At 34.3% G+C, this 14658-nt stretch overlaps 2 protein-coding genes across 4 annotated transcripts in view; one reads left to right on the top strand and one right to left on the bottom strand.

Moving 5' to 3' along the window:
- The first annotated feature begins 3342 nt into the window (after positions 1-3342).
- The window catches only part of LOC115239280 (guanylate cyclase soluble subunit beta-1), a 12144-nt gene continuing 828 nt past the window's right edge, over positions 3343-14658 (top strand). The window contains exons 1-14 of one of the 3 annotated variants that reach the window (XM_029813726.1): positions 3343-3489; positions 3757-3830; positions 5417-5517; positions 5611-5729; positions 7065-7220; positions 7482-7635; positions 7799-7953; positions 8622-8750; positions 8849-8931; positions 9389-9559; positions 9983-10220; positions 10493-10633; positions 11698-11855; positions 14549-14658. In XM_029813726.1, the coding sequence (XP_029669586.1) occupies positions 3487-3489; positions 3757-3830; positions 5417-5517; positions 5611-5729; positions 7065-7220; positions 7482-7635; positions 7799-7953; positions 8622-8750; positions 8849-8931; positions 9389-9559; positions 9983-10220; positions 10493-10633; positions 11698-11855; positions 14549-14658 (1792 nt within the window). In that variant the 5' untranslated portion in view covers positions 3343-3486. Of the gene's footprint in view, positions 3490-3756; positions 3835-4511; positions 4656-5416; positions 5518-5610; positions 5730-7064; positions 7221-7481; positions 7636-7798; positions 7954-8621; positions 8751-8848; positions 8932-9388; positions 9560-9982; positions 10221-10492; positions 10634-11697; positions 11856-14548 lie in introns of those variants that run through there. The other 2 variants (XM_029813727.1, XM_029813728.1) reach the window with 2 other exon arrangements.
- LOC115239281 lies at positions 11880-14519 on the bottom strand. Its single transcript, XM_029813729.1, has 2 exons — positions 14056-14519; positions 11880-13568 (listed from the first exon to the last, which is right to left on the bottom strand). Exons 1-2 carry the CDS (start codon positions 14192-14194, stop codon positions 12664-12666), a joined length of 1044 nt encoding a protein of 347 aa, XP_029669589.1. The 5' UTR covers positions 14195-14519; the 3' UTR covers positions 11880-12663.

The following is a 14658-nucleotide window of genomic DNA, read 5'->3' as shown; positions in this document are numbered from 1 at the left end:
GTTAATGCCCTGTGACGTCACGTGTGATTAATCAAGTAGAACGCAAGGAGGCAGGGAAAAAGAAGAAGACAGTCAAGAAAAAGGAGAGAGTTAAAAAAAAAAGGGAAACGCACGCGATGTGTAACAGTTGTGTGAATTCCCAATAAATTCTTTAAAATTATTCTAAAACACGCCTTGACCGCTTCATCTCCTTACATATTTAAAAATTATACCGTAATTTTCAAATTTCTCATTACCATCTTATTTCCGATACCTCATTACCATCATAATTTAAAATTAAACAAGCATTTTTTAATAAAAAAATGATTGATTTACATTTTTTCTTGTTTAAACTGTCTTGCTTTAAACTGCTGACGCTAAAAATATCACTCAATATGTCAAGGTTATTACATATTTTTTATAGATTTAAAAATATAGTATTAATAAAAAAAATTATTTTACAATGAATAAAGAATTATTCATAACTATTCGATTAATTCAAATTTTGCGAATCACATTAGAGGGATAAATTCATTACAAAATCGAAAATTTACAGTAGATTAAACTTGTGATTAATTACGCTTTATTGTATATAATTAGCACATCTTATGACTCTGTTCATATATTTCCAAAATGTGATGCGTCCTTTATTCTTATGACTCTAATAACCGGCTCCCGCTCAATTTTCCGGCACTCGCAGATTCCCCCATCACTCGTGAATCACTCTGAACCATTTAATCTTGATGGTCGATAGCCATGCGTTTCATCTGACGGTCGACACGATTGGCTCCCTTCAACGCGACGCAATTCATGAAATTGGAAGCCGTGCATCTTCGTTCATTTATAGGCCACACGTTGCTCTCACATTCTTTAAGCCGTGCATCATCGATAATTTTCGATCGTATCGATCGTGTGTGTACTGTCGACACGATTGGCTCCCTTCAACGCGACGCAATTCTTGAAATTGGAAGCCGTGCATCTTCGTTCATTTATAGGCCACACGTTGCTCTCACATTCTTTAAGCCGTGCATCATCGATAATTTTAGTACGAACTTAAATTGACGCATCGTATCGATCGTGTGTGTACCTTTTTTAATTTCTGTGCATTTTCTTTTCATTTATGTCAATCAGTTTCTCTCTTTCTCTTTCTCCCTCTCTCTTTCTATTTCTCTTATCGCAATATATTTATCGATAACAATTTTTACCACTAGTATTTTGTTGTGCTCGTACAATATATTACACGTATACATCGTCCAAAATGATACGATTGGCGGAGGATCAATAAGAAGGAAGACGAACGATCTTTTCATCGTATTTCTGGAAAATTGAGTGCTAAGAAGAGAGAGGTGAAAGCATTTTCGTTTTACACAATGAGAACGAGGTCGCTGCAACTCCCTTAGGAATGCCACGTACGCCGTAGCGATAAAAGCATTCCGCCAAATGCGGCGATAGATACGGAAATAGGTATAACATAGCCCATTCTTTTGCTAGCAACGATAATGAAATAATAGATAGTCGCAATTTTGTATAACTGGACTCTCGAATCGTTTACGCGCCCACAATATTTTCATCTATCATCTCGATTTTTCTCTATCTATCAACAACCAATATCGATTACGGCCCACGACCGGCCAGTAAATAGATTTTAGTATTTATATTAGCAGAAATATAATATTGCCAATATTACATTTAGGATTATAATTGATTTGCCAACACTTCTATTTATTCTTATCAACAAAAATATTGCCATTATTATATTTAAAATTATAATTGATCTGTTCACACTTTTCTTCATTTTTTTTTTCTTCTCTATGTGAAGGATGTCGCACGATATTATGCCGATAAAGCGTTTTTAAATTGTCACTATGCTCCCTTCTTCCATACGCATATTTTATAGCATTACTCAGCATAGCCCTGAATGAAATACGGACATTTCGAGTAGTTAACACCCCAAAGATATATGAAAATATATGTATATATAGATATATATTTTTGTACATATTTTCTATAAAAAATTTCCATTTTAAAAATTTATTAAATTAAAACTTTTTAATTTGGAGTTTTTCAATTTTTAAAACTTTTTCTCAGGAAAGTCTTTGTTTCCTTTCTTATACACATACACATAAATTGTCACTATCTACAATTTGACACAAGTTGTATCTATCATTGATAGTAAAATTACAATTATAATAGGAAAACTATACGTAAGAATAGAGAGATGTATCGTTGTTTCTAAAATAATGAAAATAATAAAACGACAAATAAAATGCTTGATATTTAACTTGCTGATATGCATATTTTAATATTTGTTTTTATAATCGCATTGTAATTATAAAGATTATTTTGCTGAAGTAACAAAGTTATTATCTTGCTTATTATTTTAACGAGCTTAACGATGTATGTTACATATTTGTCTCGTTAGTAAACGCTTCCTATCGATTTTTTTTAATGCTATTAATAACGTAAATTAATGACATCAAAGTGAAATCATATGCAATTCGCATATCTCATTTAAAATGATGGATTTAATTGACAAGATGCATGTTGCTGTAGTTAAATTTATCATCTCCATTAAATAGATCTTTTAAAGATATAATATTTATAATATTATATTTAACACATACACGTATGATGTTATTGAAATAATGTAACAAACATCGCAATTCTACTTAACAATAATTTAAAAACTCGAGCAATATCTATTATCACGCAATTATACGCAATGTAGTTAAGCATAAACTAAATCTTAAATATATATTTATTTATAAATACCATAAAAAAATTAATATCATATCATAAAATGACACGTAAATTATGCGTCAATCATTTTAGTATCATTAGAGAAAAAACTCTTGACTTAAAGAAATCGCTCGTTACTTTAAGAGGGAGAGGACACATGTACGAACACTTTACAGTTTGAAACTTTCTAAACGACGTTCTCCGAGATTCATGGCGCTAAGAAATTGCATTTCATTACGTCATCAATTCATCGACGTAAGAAAGCGTCTACATCTATTTTTTGGCCAAAATCCTCGGGCTATAAAAATAAATCGTCGATTCTCTTTCGTCGCGTGAAAATTACGACGTGCATCGAAACGAGGCGCGCTCATATCGCAAACGACCAAGCTAGGCTGACAGGAGTCGTTGCCGTTCGCTAATCTCACGAAAGTCTTATAAGTATTCATTCGCGAAGTTATATAGCGCCGCTGGCTCCGCCGTGTCGGAGCAAAGCGGATTGGGAGAACCCAAAGGGTGGTATGCGGCTCGATCGAGGGCGGCTCGTGTATAAGAGGAGCACAACTAGGTGATATCTAGGTGGCGCAGTCGCAACGACGACCAAAAAATCGATACTTATCGTGTGCCGGCGAACGACGGGGTCGCCTTCCAGTACGCAGCTCGTGTGCACGAGGTAAACACGGCTTTAATCGGCAACCAGAATGGAATGACGCGTGAGAAGTGAGATTGATTTCGAGCCACCCCCGCAGTCCGATTGTCAGGTGCAGCAGCATGGTATGTTAGCGTGAAAGAATAGAAACGTCACGTGAATGCTGACGAGATTGCGATTTGAAATATTTGGAGCGAACGACAATGACCTAAGAGTTCGAGAACCGCATTGGTTACGTTAAACATTGTCAAACGTTGCATGTTAAATATATCGGGCAAACTCGTCAGCATTTTATGACGTCAACAACGAGTTCGTTCGCATTTCATTATTTCGTAATTAATTTTTTTCTCTAGTGAATTATACACATTTCTTTTCTGTCTTTATATGTGCAGTACGGTTTTGTGAATTACGCTCTCGAACTCTTAGTTGTGAAGACCTTTGGCAGCGAGACGTGGGAGACGATAAAGTAGGTAAAAACATTAGATGATCCATCTCTCAGTGTAATATTTCTCTTTTATTCTTTCTTTTTGCACGTTTCTCTTCCCATACCTACGTGAACTTTCGCGTGATCCATACGGCATTTCACTCGTATATTGTCAGACGAGTAATTTAATTTTGACATGGATCAGTTGTAGAAGATATATTATACGTTGAGTGATATGTGATATAAAGTTTTATTATATGAGCCATATGCAATGCTAAATTATCTTACATTAAATTATATTCAAGTCTGTACGTGAAGATTATTAAACCATATGCAGATTCTTTCTCATCTATTAATACACATATATATATTAAGAATTTATAAAGATACATCTCTTCCTGCATTCATATATTATTATTTAACCGTAAATATTATTGTGTGAGTTATGCTCAACAATGTTTAAAAGAGGTATTTTTGTTTAAATTTTGGTTTTCTATAAAATCATTTCATTTTACAAAAGTTAAAAATTAAAAAATTGTAAATAACTTTTTAAAAACAAATAAATTTATAAAAAATAAATGAATTAACTATTCGATTATCCATCAGGCAAATTTACTTCAATTTAAATAATATATTAAAATATCATAATTCTAGCAATACTAAATTTGTTCTACTAATCATGTCCTTAAGCGTATTATGGTACCATATATAACTGTTCTACAGAGCATATATTATTCATACACCTCAAAATGTGGATTATTCTACAAGCAGAATGAGATTTAAAAGTACCTACAAGAGAGTCATTTTGCCCGTCCTAAATAAAGTTTAGCAATATGGTCGACAAAATTGGATCCAGAATAATGTTAGGTAATATTGGAAGTATTATCTGGTTTTATAACAACATCATGATACAATTAGGAAATAACTTGTAGCACTTGCCTATTAAAAGTGATTTAAAATATTACAACTTTTAACAACGTTACTTAAGAAGAGATTGAACTTTTATAATCTTAATAATAAAATAAAAACTTGCAACTATAAATTTACATAATGTAAAAGTTATCAACTAGTTTTATAACATTATCAATCCGTTTTATTAATATTATTTTAATTATATATATATATTACTTGTGTTAATTAGCTCTCTTGCTTCAAGTATCATTATCGTTTCTTTATAAGTACTCTCTATATTGAATAATCAAAGAATGTATAAGTTGCTCTGCGATATAAGTATTGCTAAAGCTATTGCAGAAGCTCTCGAGAGACACTAAGGTAAGCTTTAAGTGACACCTGATATCCATATCAAAGAACAGCTGTGAACTTCTGATATGTAAATTAAATAGTAGCAAGATCGCAAAAAGTACTTATCAAATCGTTAAGTTTAAAATTTCTTTTAAAAAGATTAAAGAAATATGCAAATAAATTTAGGGATGTTACATAATAATTATAATTATTTATAATAGAATTGTAATAATAATATAAAATAATATCAAATATTTTTTCAAAAAACATTAGAAAAAGTCTAAAAATAATTGATTGAGTTTTATAAATGAGTTATATTGTTTTGTGGAATAGATTTCTTTCGTCTTTTATCGCGCGATATTTTTATAATTGTATTGATGATTTAGAAAAGATGCGGCGGTTAATATGGAAGGGCAATTTCTGGTGCGACAAATTTATGACGACGAGATTACATATAATCTGATATCCGCCGCTGTCAATAAACTTAGTACGTATGTTTTCATAGTCGCAGCAAGATGTGATATTATTATATAGAGTATTATTTAAAATAGAAAAGTTTATTAGATATCTTATGCTCTAGATATTCCTGCCAACGAAATACTTGAATTGTTTGGCCGAATGTTCTTCGAGTTTTGCCAAGATTCCGGTTATGACAAGATACTTCAGGTCCTTGGAGCAACACCTAGAGATTTTTTGCAGGTAAAGCTTGAAAACCATATTTATTACAGATTTCTCTTAGATTAGACACGATTTGATGCGCTTAATACTAATTTATGCTGATCCGGAAAGTAGACCTGATAATTTGTATCTCGTCTTTAACTCGATCGCTAACTGATTTCACTTATACTTTAAATTCACATTAGGGACAATCTTAATAATTGATTAGCTTGTTGAATCGTACGTATTCCGCGCGCATCTGGTGCATATGTCGTTATTTATTGTAGAATCATTTGCTAAACTGGTCATAAATAGAACCGGATATATTCTCTTTCCCCGGATAAACATATTAGAGAATCTTGTTATGAAAATCATCCGCATATTAGTTTATATATTTCTCACACTTTTGAATATTCTAAAGATAATGTAGATAAATTCTAAGAAATTGAATACTGTTATTAAAAATTATAAGAAATAAACGTAAAAATTTTACACGACATTTCTTTATTAAAAATTAAATAAAAATTTAATTTTAATTTGTATTGTTTTACAAGCAATATTCTGGAAGGTTCAATTATTTTTGATTATTTATCACACACGCGTATAGAAGAAAATCATGTAATTAAATTTAATATTAAAATAAAATATATACAAAAAATAACTTTTGATTTATTATTTCAGATTATTTAATTAATATCTAAGCAAGCGACAAGACTAATACAAATCTTTGGGCATTTATGCGTCTGTTATAAACTTACAGTACATTTCTCTTAGAACTATCTTTCGCTCTCTGTAGGGGGGCCTAATCCCGTAAATACTAGTTTCGATTTTTATTTAAATCTTTCTGAGTCGAAGGTAGGCAGCAAGTAATTCGTTCGGTACTTACAGAAAACGAGAAGAATACTACGAGAAATGTACTGTAAATATTTTATAGCACACGTGCATCATGCCTTTGTATTGATCTTGTTTCATTGTTGTTTGGATTAAATTCAATATTAAATCCAATGTTTTTTGCTTTTTACAAAGTATTATTATTTCACTCACACTTTGCAATGTAATGAGAATTATCACACACATACAGTCACGTCACATAAAAATGTTTTAAACATTAAAAACAACTTTAATACAATTATATTTTCATTATTTTCTCTTTGATATTTCGTTCACTTTAATATGTTATTGTGCGATTTTATAATTAGCGCTAACTATCTGCGCGATAAAAAATTAAAAAAATCTGTTTAAATACTTTTATATAAAATATTCTACTAGATGGTAGCGAGAGATTAATATTAATCGATAAAAAATACATTTCATATTTAATATTGGAAACACGTATGTATATATCGGATACATATGCACGTCGGCATTACGTTGCAGAACTTGGATGCGCTTCATGATCATTTGGGTACGTTATATCCGGGCATGAGAGCACCCTCTTTTAGGTGCACAGAGAGACCCGAGGATGGCGCGCTTATTTTGCATTATTATTCGGATCGACCTGGTTTGGAACACATTGTTATTGGAATTGTTAAGGTATTCGTTATTGGAATTATTAAGGTATTCGATTTTGTAGCCCGATAAAAATATGATTTGTTATGCAAGATCCGAGAATTTCACAAAGTTTAATTATATCTTTGAATATATCCTTGAAAATATATATTCAACACTCTGTAAAAAATTCTAAAGGATTTTACGCGAGAAAGCGTAGCTTGATAATTTAACGAGAGATTCCTAGTCAATTTTATGGGAATATGAATGATAGAAGAAATTTCAATTTTTTTATTTTTTAAATAGACCGTCGCGAAAAAACTACACGGCACTGACGTTGACATGCAGATAGTGAAGACGAAAAACGAGTGCGATCATGTGCAATTCCTCATAACTGACGCGTCAGGACCGGGAGTCGTGACAAACCCTATGATTGCTGAATTGGAAACATTATCCGTCGGTGAGTCGTTGTTTAGAGAAACGATATAAATCATTTGATAAAATTGTGATTGCAATAGATTGATACGCTCAAACGTTGCATATCTAAAACTAATTATAAAAAGAGCATAGTTTTTTTTTTACGATAGAAAAGCAATAAAAAAGGATTTAATAAATTGTCGTAGATCCAAGGGTCAGCCCGAGAACATTTTGTCGAGTTTTTCCATTCCATCTAATGTTTAATCGAGATCTTACAATAATTCAAACCGGATGTACCATAACACGTGTTATACCGCGCGTCTGCAGTGGTCATTGCAAATTAAGCGACATTCTCTTAACTGTGAGTTGACGCGCATAACGCCGCAATATTTTTATTATAATATTGTATATATGTGTATTGTATCTACCTCTTGTTTTACTCATCAATAGTTTATACTCTATATTTTAATGCACTGTCTCTTTGCACTTTGCGTCTTGAAATTATTGCATCTGACAGAAAACGAGCTATATTTTTCTCACTGTTAATTGTTATAGTTCTATTCTGCGAACAATAAAAAATACAATTTTTGTTTAACAATATTGCTTCAGAATTTGGTCGACGCTGCATATTCGTATTCGTATCATGAAGTATCGATCCTTAATTTTCAGTACTACTAATTGTTTCCTGCGTCAAAGGAATCACATTAGTGCAGTGCATTGCGTCTGCCATTATTACATTGCACATGTCTATAAGCACATGAACGTGTATCAAATATGGGTTATTGTGACTGACATAATACGCCTTGTCCGAATTGAGAATTGAATACAATTTGCGTTATTGTTCATACGTATCAATTGCGATATTGTCAATTAGCTCGTCATTGTAATATCTTTTAAAAATTATTAATACATTTTGCGTGCCATTGTCGCGAACATTATGTCACATAATTTTGATTGAAACATTTACATTTATTTTTAATGCGCGTTTCGACATATAAGTCAATTTAATGAATTTTTGAATCTTCGTAGGTCAGACCGCATCTCGAATTAACATTTGAGAATATATTGTCGCATATTAATACTGTATATGTGTTAAGAACGAAAAAGGGAGTTATGCGCGTCGATTCTGCGGAGGAATATTCATATCTTCGTTTAAAGGTCAGTATATCGTGTAAAAATGAATCGAAAATAAAAAGGAATTGATGGAGAATATTTGTCATAATTTGCATCTTGTAAAAATTTAATTCAAATTCCAGGGTCAAATGCTGTACATACCTGAATCCGATTTAGTTATCTTTTTATGTTATCCAAGCGTTATGAATCTTGATGATTTGACTAGGTGAGATTTACATCGACTTTCTATAATTCTATTAATCTTTTTTTTTTTTTAATCGCTTTTCTGCAGTAAATCGAAAAGTATAACGAGACTGTAAACTGTATAACTCATTATCATAAACTTTTGCGCAACTTTGTTGCTGTAAGACTCGTTAAACTTGTTCCTTCTTTTGCGGAAAAGAAAGTTGCGTCTTCTAGTAATAATAATCTTAATGTTTCCGACCGACTTCTTGATCTTTTCTCCATCCGCGTTAAGCATAACTGACTGACTTGAAAGTTTCGTATATTGATATTGCCGAAAGTTTTATACGTAATATATTACTTGATACGGCGAAGGGAGAAGAGATCCGGTGTCGCGCGTGTGACGAACGACTATATCTTCGTGATGTCGTTTTGTATCAAGAGACACTGTATCAAGAGACACCAGGTCTCGTGTGTCAAGCTTATTCTTTCGGCTCCAGGCGAGGCTTGTACTTGAGCGACGTCCCTCTTCACGACGCCACTCGAGATCTAGTCCTGATGTCGGAGCAATTTGAGGCGGATTACAAACTGACGCGCAACTTGGAACTGCTCACCGATAAATTACAGCAGACGTACCGCGAACTTGACGGTGAGAAGCAGAAAACCGACAGGTAAAGATCTCCGCTCGCGGCGTTTCCTGATTATTCAAAAACGTCGACAAGTCTCTCCGTCCGTCGGGTTTGCACGTCGCTTGCCTAACACGATTATCTGCAAAATTTGCAACTCTCCTTCTGCCTCGAATCCCTTTCCGCGACGAAGAATCTTTCCGATGGAAATTAACGGAAATGAATTTATGATGGAATACGATACAGCGGAAAGAAAAGTTTGCTCCCGATTCTTCCGCTTGAGAGCTTGAATAAAGTAGAAATTTTTCCTGAGATTCTTCCTGCATTCGAGACTCTCTCGTAGAAACTACTCGAATTCAATCTTTTGTGTCAACTTGCCAAGAACTGTTCGCGCGAATTTTGATCCGATTAGGGAAAACTAGCGCGCGTGCGACGTTGAATAAAAGATCCTTTGTATTCTGCGCGTAGATTACTCTACTCGGTGCTTCCTATTTCGGTGGCGAACGAGCTCAGACACTCAAGACCAGTACCGGCAAAAAAGTACGATTGCGTTACTTTACTGTTCTCCGGGATAGTCGGTTTCGGAGCTTACTGTGCGGCTCATACAGATTCCAATGGCGCTATGAAGATCGTTAACATGCTCAATGAGCTGTATACGGCTTTTGACGTGTTAACTGATCCGAAAAAGAATCCTAATGTTTATAAGGTAAATATTTATAATTAATTTTATTTTTAATTTTTTTTTAATTTTTATTTTATACAGTAAGGGCAAGTAAGTGTACGACAAAAAAAGAGATTATTATTGTCTTGTATATAAAAAACGTTATAAATATTTTTAATATAATGCTTAAAAAAAAGTATTTATACATTCGACATAATCGCACGTAAATATTATTGCTGTTCTTACGCGGTATCGATAACATTCTCGAATTTGTCTCAGGTTTTTATTGCAGTTAATTCCACTTTTGGTCGATCTAGGTGGAAACCATCGGTGATAAATACATGGCAGTGAGTGGATTGCCGGAACCCTGTCGTTGCCATGCACGATGCATCGCTCGTCTAGCGCTGGACATGATGGATCTCGCGGCTGACGAAGTGCAGATCGATGAGGAACCTGTGGTACGTACATATACAATCTGTTTACCGACTATATTTTGCTACAACGACTACGGATAAGGCCGCGTGAAGCGGATAACGTGACTTGAAAAGAGTCGATGGAATACGTCCATTAAAAACCATACGTTAAACATTGCACAGCATATTGCAGCCGTGTTTGAAGGGTTGCCATACAAGAAATTATCGAGGTAGCTAACCGTTCGTTGACTTTCTGTAGAAAGTTGAAATCTCTTCTGACACATATATGTGTATTTGTGTGTACATAAACATACTTTCGCGAGGGATAAACGGCACGTCTATACTAATTTTATACTTCTACGAAGTGGGCTAACTTTGTTCGCAGAGTCAAATGCGATTTTCATGTTACTTAAATATTTTATCACAGTTACAATACTTGACTAGGCTACTAGAATTTATGATTTAACCCTGAGAGGAAAGTTAGTAATTTATATTTATTTAACTTCAGCTATTTTGCCAAGAAGTGGACTTGGTTTACAAAATATCCTTAACCATTCAAACCTTTCATACACACATTTATATCTCTAAGACTAGCTTATTTTATTTTATTTTCATCCTTACTTTCCTTTCCAAATCTTAATTATTATTTCTTTCTTTATCCAAAGTTTCCGCAATATTCTTCCTTTCGTATTATCTATCTCATTATTCCAAATTCTATCCTCTATTTCCTTACAATTCTTACCTAAGTCTTTAAATCAATCTTTGATCAGTTCACATTTGAGAGGAAAGTTAATATAATTTCGATGGATTTAAATTGTAGTTTTAGACACGTAAAAATAAAAAAGAAAAAAAAGAATTGACGTAAAAGATGTATATTTATATATGTATTTATATTCGATTAAAAATTTAACTTATAATTTTAGATAATATTTTATTTTATTTATTTATTAATGTAATATTTATTAGATAATATATTAACATTAATAATTTTTTCCTGTAAAAATTATTGCATATATTACAGAAACAAAAAAGAAATATATAAATCATATTTTTTATATTTGTTCTTAATATTTGTATGCATATATAATAATATTTTATTATTTTTACAGAAAATTACGATTGGAATACATAGTGGTGAAGTCGTTACTGGTGTAATTGGCCATCGCATGCCTCGTTATTGTTTATTTGGAAATACTGTAAATTTAACTAGTAGAACGGAGACCACTGGCCAACCAGGAAAAATCAATGTTTCGGAAGACGCTTACAGGTAAATTATTTTATACGTGCGCGCATATATATATATATATATATGTACACAGGTGATTCTTTTTTATAGTATTGAATATACATATAGAAATATGTTTTCATTATCAGTCCCTCATTTTTATAATTATGCACCTTTTACCTTACTTTCGCTTCTTTAATTTAAAGAAAGTTGCTAATGGATCGCAACTTCAATTTCCCTAACGTGTACATTTCGCATCGTCTCACGACATACTTTCCGCAATTCTCGAACGTTTCTGGTATTCACATCACAGGCAAACAAGCATCCCTCACAAAACGTTTCTCTAATTCCCAAGATGCATTAAATGCATTGCCATTATGAGACGCTATCATCGTCGACCTTTTAAACTTGACATTTTCTCAAACCTTGGGTCTTAAACCTACTTGAATGGTTTATGCTATACGCCGTTGTACGAGCTCGTTCGCATATATCAAAAATTCCACGTAAAGTCTGACGTTTGGATATAGAATTCATATTTGTCAAAGTCTGCGCTTTATTGCTTTGCTCCGTTCTTTCTATATATGTATATATATATATTTGATCGAACTTCAACCCCAGATTGATGCAGTAGGAATTACGATTCACACTTACACGACACTTTGAAAGACGTCGACGCGCGCATTTATTGGATTCCGGGTGAATGCGCGATCATATTGAGTCGCAGTGAAATTCTAGGACATAACTGCATACGGAGACGTGTGATAAAATATTTCTGAGATTCCATGTTGGGGCGGAAAGGAACGATCGATTCCGAACGCGAGCATCGCGTGACTACGTACGGTATTCTCCGTCAATCCTGCAATAGGTCCAGATAATTTCTCAGAGACCCTGGAATCTGCAGACTTTTAATTCCACGAGGCAACGCCCAATTCGTGTGGAGAATTTCGCGGATTCGGCAACGGCACAAATGCTTGAGTTCTGCCGGACAGACTCCGCTACGTTCCGGAGGTATCAGATTTTGATTCGCCAGATTTGGATACTGCTCGTACAAGGAAACACTGAGAATACCGAAGTGATTGGCAATGTGATCGGGAGTCCTGACGCAGGCGGTCGTCACGGTTCGCAGTAGCAGTTTCAGACATGTCACTAAGTGTTCCGGGTAAACGATCTCCTTCTTACCAGGTTGCACCTCGAATTCGCTGAGCTTCGTCAGAATGATTTCCATTGGTGACGGGGCAAGTTTGTCAGACTCGACCGAGGCGCCGTAGCGCAACATGATCAATAGGATATCCGGCGCGCCGTGCTGAATCGCAACTCTCAGAGGCAAAACCTGTCCGTATGATTCCATAGGCACGTCAATGAAGCGTCTCTTTATCAGCGAGGACTCGCAACGATATTCTAACCGGCCATTAATCGCGTGATTCGAGAAGTACACCAAAGCCCGGATATTGTCTTCGCGATCGTCGAAATCGCACTTCCAACCGGACAGGAAGTGTGTTACACGCGTGCCGAAAATCGCTCCGACGAACAATCGTTCGAATGTCTTTTCACAGTAGAATATGTCGTTCAACAGCCGGCTGACGATCTCGTTGTTGTCGATGTCCCAATCGTAGCAAAGCTTCGCCGCCACATAGAGAACATTGTGAAATTTGCCGAGCAGGCAGACCGACCCGTTCTCCATCATCGTGATATTGTGATAACGCAGAGCCGAGATGACGATCCTCTCGCACACGTCCTGTTTGTCGAGGTTCTCCGCTGAAAGCGTCAAATAGCCATGATTCTCGTCGATCGTATCGCGAATAAAATATTTCTCCGCGTAGAACGCGAGCGAGGGACAGAGATGCAAATTGTTCTGGAATTTGTGGCGTTGCGTTTACGGCGCTTGGTATTTTTCACCGTTACCGCAACGGCATTGGCGAAACAAAGACAAATAGAAGTATAGGATTAGGCAAGTTTAATGTAACGGTAAGGTGGTAATGGGTGACGATATCTTTGCATATTTCAAGTATTCACATCGTGGAGAGACGGATAAGAAATTAGCAGATAAAACTATCGTTAATATATGTTCGCGGTATCATCATCGTCTATAAGTAAATTGAAGAATTTTCTGTCAGATTCGCATGTAATAAAATGACATCATGGTAATAATTATTGATCCATAAATGCGGTCCATTTGTCACTTAAGCGACTCGTGCGTAAATATTCACACGGTACACGACGTTGATATCAGAAATCTAATTACCTTCTGCACAACTGTTTATTACATCTGTGAAATAACTGACCAACTCGCGACGTTTGTATCGCGAAGCTAAACAACTGCGTTCCATTTCTGAAAACAGTCGGTCGAAATAACAATCTATCAACACCTCCATGATTTGCATATAACTTTAGTGACAAATAAAATTCACGCAACGACCGTCACGAGAGTTCACGTTTTAATGATTACGAATGGAGGAAACGACACGGCATGTACGACAGAGTTAATTCGATTAGATGTAAAGTCGCATTTCAAAGGCTTCTTTGACCCTTTCTGGGACAATGTAAATTCATGTAAAAGCGGTTGTAAACTTTTTATATATGTAAGAATCAAGATTTATATATCTTAATATTACATAAAATATTTTGTAAAGAGTAGGGAATAATATCTTTGTCAAATATTAGTTTTTAGAAGAATAATAATCTATTATATTATATATATAATTATGATTACAACAAATTTATATGATTTATTGCAGATATCTCTGCATGCCTGAAAATCAAGATCCTCAATTTCTTTTGGAGTATAGAGGTCCCGTCTCCATGAAGGGAAAATCCGATCCTATGAACGTATGGTTTTTATCTAGGG

Source organism: Formica exsecta, unplaced genomic scaffold (assembly GCF_003651465.1).
Source record: "Formica exsecta isolate Colony F162 unplaced genomic scaffold, ASM365146v1 scaffold37, whole genome shotgun sequence".
Classification (NCBI taxonomy): domain Eukaryota; kingdom Metazoa; phylum Arthropoda; class Insecta; order Hymenoptera; family Formicidae; genus Formica; species Formica exsecta.
Note: the sequence above shows the minus strand (reverse complement) of the source record. Positions and strands in the feature narration are given on the sequence as shown.